The 9576-nt window shown below is 32.8% G+C and overlaps 1 protein-coding gene across 1 annotated transcript in view; it reads right to left on the reverse strand.

Annotated features, from left to right (window-relative positions):
• Window positions 1–489, reverse strand: part of LOC132175342 (ATP-dependent Clp protease ATP-binding subunit CLPT2, chloroplastic-like) — a 16147-nt gene extending 15658 nt beyond the window's left edge. The window contains exons 1-2 of the mRNA XM_059587248.1: window positions 238–489; window positions 96–134 (exon numbers count right to left, since the gene is read on the reverse strand). Coding sequence (XP_059443231.1) covers window positions 96–134; window positions 238–452 — 254 coding nt within the window. The 5' untranslated portion in view covers window positions 453–489. The remainder of the gene's footprint in view (window positions 1–95; window positions 135–237) is intronic.
• Window positions 490–9576: the final 9087 nt, after the last annotated feature.

Consider the following 9576-nt stretch of genomic DNA (forward strand, 5'->3'; position numbering starts at 1 on the left):
CATTCACCCACTGCAAATGCTCAATCCCCACCAACCCAAAACAAAAACCCCCAAAAAACAAAAAGAAAACCCAACAAAATTTCGACAAAACTCACTTGGGAACTTTCTCAGCTGAGGAAAGTCTCTCTGGGTTCCTGCAAAATCAAAAGAATCTGAAATAACAACTTGGGTACATCCAAACATGGTGAAAATTTTCCAAGACCGGTGCTTTTCAGTAGTGTGAGAGTTGGAATTTACGCAGTGGGGAGGCTGGACAACACCGAGGCGGCGATGGGTCGGTGCTTTGACTGTTCGTGGGGTCTGAGGTTTGAGTACCGAAGCGAGACGTTGTTGGTGCCTAGCCATGGGAGAGGTAGGCTTTGTGGCCGTCTTCTTCTGGTATTGGAGTTGGAGAATAAGGATGCTGATGTCGAAGATGTTGTTGGGAGCTTCGAGAGCGTGTGAGCAGCCATTTTTGGTTGTTTCCAATTGCGTACGAGTGTACCAAGGATAGAGGATTAGCACACACTAAAACGACACCGCATAGCTCATTGGTGGGTTTTGTCCAGCTAGATTGATGCAAAATCAGAAGGTTTTTTTTTTTTTTTTTGGTTTTTAAAATAAAATCAGAGGGTTTTGGCTAGGCTTGAAGGAGTGCAAATTGGGAATGTTTTGGGGATTCTGAATTTCTGATCGGCAGCAATACGGTATGAGAGAGTATTTAGGGTCTCGCTTATTTGAGTAGGGAGTTCAGACGTATATTTGAACTCTCCGAACACTTATCCAATCAAGTGGGAGCTCAGTAATCCTCTAACATGAGTTGTCTATATTGCATGCAATACGTGCGGCTCATTGTACTTTATCCCTATAATTTGAGCTTAGTTCATAGGCAAGCTGAATGTACGGTCCGTCTAAGAGTACAGTATAGATAAGTTCACATGATAAACACTTTGGTGAGTCTTTTCGTTGAGATTAGTATAATAATATTAAAATACCACTGAATCTAAAAGCTTAAACTAATAGTTTAGACCTAATTATGTGATAGTTATGATATTATTTTAAATGTAAGACTTAATTCTTGTTTATTCACAAATGTGTACTCAATGCACTCGTTTACTTCTTCCTATTGGGAAGACATAACCTTTATAATCAAATGTTAGTTTTGGATTCTTTTGTTTAAGTTGATTGGAGGTTTTGAACTAATACACTGCCTTCTGGGATGTAGCAATCTGCATTCTCCTTAAACACTAGACTTTGTTCAATAATTCTTTTTTTCAAAACAAAAATATTAATAGATAATTCAAAACATAAAATACTTACAATACATTCAAAACTACTTTTATTTTTTATGTCATATCACAATGTGTTTTCAAACAAAAAAAAACATTTAAAAAAGTATTAACAAATAAAGTCTTAATCTTGTCTGGTACGACACCAAGATCATAAATTCAAATAGATATTCCCTAGCAATATTGTTAGCAATTCAAGCAGCAAATGTGTTTTCCCTAACTTTTTGGGCCTCTAATGCAATGCTAAGAAATTATGTAACAACAAGAGGGATATTTCTAATATGTGCGTCTTCCAAATATATTCTTAAAAAACATTTAGGATACTACCGTTTTTACTATAGTATTTTTTAGTCAACTGCCACGTAACCCGTCACGTCAATTTATAAGAAACTTATAATAAATAGTGTACGGCAAAATGAAAGTTTGATACCCTAACTACTGCATGGTACGTAGAAATAGTGTATCCCTAGATATACAAGTAGACTTGTAGCTTTTATGGAATCCAAAAATAACACATACTAATAAAAACACTATCCTTAACAGCAATTCAAGTATGCCCTTTTTTTCACGGCTCTCGAGAGAATCTTGGGTCTCTCGGTTAACCATTTCTTTTCTGAATAGCTTTGTTTGTTAATGCTTTTTTATTCTCTATTTCCTTTGTTTTTCATTTCCAAACAAAAATATTAACAAACCACCAAAAACACAAAATACTTAAAACTATCAATTAATAAAAAGTTACAACATGATTACAAGGCAAGACCTGAACGTTAAACCATCAATTAACCTAAATGGATTCGCCCGACCACCATTAATCGAGGAAAATGTCCAGAAAAACCAGACCCAAAACATTATTACAACATCATGTGGTGCCACAATGTCATGTGATTAGGCAACAAGTGAGGGACCAAATAAAATCTCTCAAGGGGCACAAAACCCTTTGGGCAGAACCAAAGGTCAACCTTGTATATGAACACTTTCACATGATTATGTTATATTATGTTATGTCAATCTCTGCAAAGAAAAATCTTGCACAGTCCCAAGCTCTAGACCTTCTTTAATTACTACCCCACAGCCCATCACCATAGCCGACCAGCTGTGGAAGATAATCCTCCGTGACATGTTGCAGTAGATTGAGGAAGATTTACAGAGAATTGGGTTGACTGAATGGTCAAATTTGAATCTCCTTTTTTTTTTTGTTGATAGAAAAAAAAGCAGTCAAAACTAGAATTGGGGAGAACATGTGGGGATCGGACATGGAGATCTCTGCATGTGCAGCTACCGCTTATCAGATCTCGTGTGTGGGACCCAAATCCAGCTTCGCATGTGCTCTTGTGCAGTACATTAGCCTCACCATATTGACGTTACTCGTTTGAGGAGTAAATTTAATTTTTTTTTTTTAAAAAAAAAAAAAATTAATTACTTATATTTGGGCTCTTTATTTTAGTTTTTTTATTTTTATTTTTTTTTAGAGAAGAGAGAATGTTATATATTAAAAAATACTTTATTTTTATATTTGGTGAGTAAATAATTCATCAAATATTCTTTTAAATTGTTGAGCGGTAAGCAACTTATTTTGCTACGTCTATTTTAACATCTCCGCTAGCCAAAGTAACACATAATTGGCTTGCCATATGAGAATTCTTTGTACAATGTTCTTTTGAATTTTCTATTTGTGCAATGTCTTCGCTTAAACTACTCTTTGGGTTTCAATGTCCCTTTTTTGTGCAAAAAATAACAAACATATCCCAAATAAAAAAAATTAAAAGAAAAATTCGAAGTTTTTTTTTTTTTTTTTTCGCACAAAATGAGTACATTGCAACCCGAATAATAGTTTAGGAGAGATATTTTACGAATTGAAAGTTTAAGATGAAACATTGCAAATCGCTTAATAGTTAGAAGATGATAAATGCACTTTCCTCTTTTTTTTCTTTTTTGGGATTCCCAAGGTAAAGAATTTTAAAAAATTATATCATTTATAATTTTTTTTTACAACTTACTAGACATGTTAACATGCAATTGGAGTCACATCAGTGATTAAAAATAGAAAAATAATTAGTGTCAATAATTTGTTTATATCTTTATCATATTCTCCTATAAATTTAAGAGATTAATCATTAGATTTGTATAATCCACCATTGACTTATATGGAATTCACAGAAGTCTATAAATCTAATAATTGCTTTGTAAAATGAGATAAAAAAAATATTAATACCAATCATTTCTTATGTTAACGCCTTTCGATTATATGTTGATACGTGTCAATCAATTATAGTTACATATAAGATTTTCCGATAACATATATTTGGCTTAAGGTCCGTGGACTCGTGGAATTGTTCAATTCAAGGGCATCAGACACGTTATCGTGAATTCGGGTGTGTTTTGGAAATGTCATTGGAACCACACCACACACGCGAAGAAATATGAGTCCGCAGGGTCCCACAAAGGTATTTGTGTTTAGATTTTTATTTGAATGTAATTGAGGCTGATTTTTGAATTTTTCTGTCTCGTTTCACATTACGGTTCTCTGTTTGGTTGCTGAGGAAAAGTAGGAAAGAAATTGACTTTAAACGTGGAAAAAAAACAGGTCCTTTGTTTTGCTTCCAGATGGAATGATACAGATTTTCTTTGCATGGAAGATGAGATATTTGCTTGATTCAGTGCTTAGTTGTATAGATTGAGCACTTGGTAGTAAAATTACTGGGACATAGAGATTAATGAATTACAATACCAATTTTAGCATGCATTCCAACTAAAAGGAAAAATAATAACGAGGGGATAAAAAATAATATGTAAATAAAATAAATAGAGATTTATGGCCTATTTGGGATTGCGTTTGATGGGTTTAAAAGTGCGTTTAATACTCAAAAAGTTCGTTTGAAGAAAAAAATATTCGTTTGGTTAAAAAATTAAAAGTGCTTTTAAGGGTTTAAAAAGTCTAAAAATGGCAAAAACGTACTTTTAACAAAAGTTTTAAAATGAAGCTTTTGCCAAAAAGTAATTTTTGATTTAAAAACTCTATTTTTTAAACGCAATCCTAAATAGGCTCTTAGAGAATTTGTTGTTAAGTACTTTTGGAATAGTAGCTACACTAGGAATAAAATAAAAAAAGGATTTTTCTAGCCATATTTTAGCTAGAGAGTAGATAGTTCAAAACATTCACATTCGACTAGTAAAGTTTCTCTCAATTTCAGCTAAAAATTCACATTTTTTTATTTTACTTATTCATTTTTCTAAAACACATATATCTCACTTTCTATTTTGGTTACCCACTTCCACCATTCCATTTAAATATTATTTATCCATAATTTTTTTATTCTTTCTTTTGATGAGTGAAGAATAATGAAATTTAAAATATATATAAAAAAAAAAAAAAATTATAGATTGAGAATAAGGAAATAATATTTAAATGAAATAAAAAGAGATTTAGAGAATTTGTTATTGTGTACTTTTGGAAAGTGAGTAGCTAAATTAAAAAAATAAATAATAACCAATAAAAACTAGCTACTGCACAACATTCACATTCTAACTTAGTAAATTTTCTCTCAATTTTAACGAAAAAAATCACAATTTTATATTTTACCTACTAATTTTTTTTCTTTATTTTTTTTAAACGGAATCAATACCAGTCTCATTCATAGAAATCATGAGCATAAAGTTCTTACAAGCAACCATAGCCAAATTACGAGGCTACAAACGTCACAGATGACGTATTATATTTCAGACTCAAAACCAATCCACTAACCTATGACTAATTTACATATTAAAAAAATAGATATGTGCCAAACAAACTCAAATTAATGCATAGATAGTGTTTATTCCTCGAAACTGACGGTAGACAAACTTCCAACGAAAACTCTTCCTTTTCGACCCAACCTACTGATCTTTCTAAAGCACCTACATCTCTCAATTCTTATATTGGCTATCAATTTCCACTATTCAATTTAAATATTCATTCTCCATAATTTCTATGTTCTTTCATTGGGTGAGTGGAGATTTTTTTTTTGGTATACTAGTGATGAGCATAAAAATTTGGCGAACACGGTAGTTTTGTTAATCGAATGTCAATGATTTTTCACCAAAATTTACATTCCGCCCAGCCAAAATAAAAATAGATTTGTACTTAATTATTTGTTTATCATTTGGGGGGGAGCCCTGGCCACTTCCAGTCCCCCCTTCCTGAGGCGAGAACTTAGAAAGTGTCACAACTTCAATGTTGACGACTTAATCATAGTTTAAGACATCTTAAACTAGTGGATGTCATAAACAAATCAACTTGTCACCATCTCCATATAAACAAATAAAAATGTATGAATTGCAAGTCCATGGAGGGCAAAATAAGATGGAGGGGAGAGAGTTAACTAATTAAAAAATGGGAAAATATATATATATATATATATATATATATATATATATATATATAAAGTCCCATGTGAAAGGGTCCCATGTGAAAGGCACCCACATGACCTAAAATCTGCTTAGGGCACCCACATGCAACCCTATATTTGCGGATATATGAAGACTGTTGCATACCAGTGGTTAAGGGAAGACTAAAAAGGATTTCACATGTGAGTTAATTAATTGTGATGCACAGATTATTGGAGTTGTTTTTAGAGATCGACTTAAGGAAACGACAAACCTGGAAATCCGCGTGATTAATTGCAGCTTATCATTTGGAATCTTTCTGGTCATCGCTTCATGACCTCCATCAATATAAACATTATCCCAGTTTTCTAGCATTGTGTCAAAGATCCCCTTCCACGTTGAAGGTTAGATGTCAAGATCCTCATTTAAGACATATATAATTAATAATAATTAGATCATCATTTTACCCTTTCCAATATTTAGGTTTTTGGGATAAGTGATAATAAGTTGTTTTTTAATCAAGAGACGGTGGGCCTGGTGGTTTTATCAATGGATATTTTGTCAAGAAAAGAAAAATAATTTGGTGTTAAAAGTTATATTATTTTTTGGTGTTTTAAGCTTAGGTGTCTATTTCATATTCGATTGTGCAAAATACCCAGTTTACATCACAACCTGATTGAAGTTATTCTCTTACAGCAAAGCTCTGGTAATAAGTTTGAAATTGAGTAATGCTACTCTTTGCACTTATATATTACACGCATTTCACACTAGTTGACTTTGTCATGTTTTTTTAAGTAGGTTTTTTTTGAAGTGGCTAATATTAGAAGCTAATTAAAACACATCATGTCAACTGGGTATAATAAATAAGTGAAGAGTAGCATTATTCTTTGAAATTTCACATATTAAGCTCTACTGATCATTAAAAGGAGAGTATTGCTAGAAACCACATTCTTATTCCATAATTATCTCACAATACTAATGTGGGAGTTCCAACCAACTCTTTAATCAGTCCAAAAAAAATTAAAAATTAAAAAGTCCAATGGTTAGTTGAGATTGTGACATCAACATTGTAAAATAGTTATGAGATAAAAATATGATTTCTAAGAAGATTGGCAATTCATGTGTGTAACGAAAGTGAGAGACTTTCCTTACTTACCATAGCTGAAACATGTGGTAAATACAACATAACACATATTGTTACTGAACTAATCTTTTCCTTAACCAGTGCTGAACTTTCTACCTTCTTCAACCTAAGGGTGTTGAATGTTCTCTCACATTCAACTAAAATGATCGAGCAAACCATCCTGCTCAAATAAGGCTTCGAATGATTTACTGTCGGATTGGATTTCTTAGATGTCATCCCTCATTCAACCAAAAGACTCAAGTATGCGACCTTGCTTAACTAGGGCGCCGCATATGAACTTCATACGACTTAAGTTTGTTGAGCGCACCACCCTGCTCAACTTTGGGTAGCGAAGGGCTAACCCATTCGATTTGGGCACATTGAGCATGGGCTCAACACTAAGTTTTGAACACATAATCCCCGATCGAACTAGGTTATATATCATGTGTTGGAATTATCCCACATCGGTTGCGGAAGGGGCTGGTAGTCAGTTTATAAGTATGAGGAAAAGCCTCACTTCTTGAGCTAGCTTTTGGGGTCGAAAGAAGTCTAAGACCACCCAACACGGCTATCAAAGCCTAGGTTCAATCAACAAGTCTCAATCCAACATTTCACGAGAAAAACGGGTTGTCTCTGGTCCAACCCAATGCTCAATGTGTAAGGAAGTGATTATTGGGATTGTCCCACATCAATTGTGGAAGGAGTTGATGGTCAATTTATAAATGTGAGGAAAAGCCTCACCTTTAAGCTAAGTTTTGGGTTTGAGAGAAGCCCAAGACCATCTAACACGGGTATTATAGCACAAATTCAACCAACAAGTCTCGGTCCAACAGTCCAAGAGAGAAACGGATTGTCTCTGCTCCGACCTAGGACTCGATGTGTGAGGGTAAGATTATTGGGATTATTCCACATCGGTTGTGGAATGAGCTGGTAGTCAGTTTATAAATGTGAAAAAAAGTCTCACCTCTTGATAGAGCTACCTTTTGGGGTTGAGAGATGCCCAAGACCACCCAACATCTTGAGTAAAATTTCATACTTTATTCTTTATACCTTTAATTTATTTAATCATAAGACTAGTCTTAAAAATAACCTCTAACATTTGATCCAAGTTGTGATACGTACGCATACTAAGAGCAAAATAAATCAGCCCTTCGACAAAGTTTCAAAAGTAAAATATGTTTCACTTATATAATATTGCATTAATATTTGATCCAATTAGTTGTGGCCTGCTAGACACTATTGTCTTCATCAAAAGTGTACGGATGAATAAATATTGCAAGAAAACTGATATCAAGATTTTTTTTTTTTTTTTTACTTTTTTTTTAAATAATCTTTAAAATATAATAGCCATTTGAAAAGCCTAAAAGATCATGATATCTAGGGGAATAATATTTTAACTAGAGATCAATCCATAGGAACAAAGCCTACAAGATAAGAATAAAGACAACAATATATATATATACCCGATAGTTCTTTCTAGTCCTCAGTTGTCGATCTGTGCTGGACCAAGAATTATGCTTGAGATGAGTTATTTAATGAGGTAAATACAGATATGATAATATAAAACATTCATTCTTTTGTAAATAATGATATCCACAGTACTTTTGAGTCATATAAATCAAAACCAATAGGGTTCAAGAAATAAATGTTTTATTTCACAAGCAACAACAATATCATATTGATGCCTAGGGAAAAAGTCATTTAATTAATGGCGATTTGGATCATTCTTTCTTGCACAATAAATCCTAATTGATTTTTGGCAAAGACCAATAGAGGAATATTGAATCCCTCTGCCAACAATTAAGTAAATTAAAGAGTACACACACTTCATGTCAATAGCATCATATTATTCTAGAATTGCAATTTATGAGTTCGATAGTAATAAGATTTATAACACATTACATATACCTAAATCATAATCAACAAACCAAACCCATGCTATAGGTTCACACAAATATGAGCCTTAGGGGTCCTTAGGTTTTGTTGAGGTTTTTCATTAAATTCTTATATATATATACTCTTTCAAGCTCAGATAATTATTTTGCTTGTAGTTTGAGCGATATAATTATTTTGCTTGTAGTTTGAGCAATATGGGCCTGGCACAAATATATAGGCTCAGATAATTATTTGACTTGTGGACTGTGTAAGTTTTGGTGAATGGGCTTGATTGTGATAATGATATGTTATTGTCTGGTTGTGGGCTGTGTGTGGGTGTGGGTATGGTGTTTTTTAATCCATGAAGTAATTTTTCTTCTAAATATTATAATTTTTATTATAATTCATTCACAAACTTAAGTAATACATTTTATGAAAATGAGTATCACATGGACTACTATATAGCAATTTACATTTTAGTGGTTGATACATTGTATTTACATTTATTGTAAATACAATAAATGTTATGTGAACTGTTACATGGCTTCACATTTTAGTGCTTGACTTAGTAAGTGTCACATAAACTATCACATCGATCAGTTTATGAGTGATTTTTTAGTAAAAACTGTAATACCCCCAACAACAATACTCTTAAGATAATGGTTACCGGTTAAAATATATACACCCATGTTTGCTTTGGATTTGATTTTGCATGAATTATAGTACAATTGAAAGTCTTTGTTATTCGTTTACGAGTAATGTTATATACCATATAAGCATTCCATAAATATTTTACAAAGCTGAAGTAATATGACAGACTTAGAATCTAACTCGATCATCTTCTAGAACCCATAGTTCGTACATATAGTAACCTCACTAACTTAAAACTACTTGTGGCAAAAACCAATTATTGGGACACATACCTAGTGGAAGAGATTCATCGAATTT

The sequence above is a fragment of the Corylus avellana genome, chromosome ca3 (genome assembly GCF_901000735.1).
Source record: "Corylus avellana chromosome ca3, CavTom2PMs-1.0".
In the NCBI taxonomy this organism is placed as follows: Eukaryota; Viridiplantae; Streptophyta; class Magnoliopsida; order Fagales; family Betulaceae; genus Corylus; species Corylus avellana.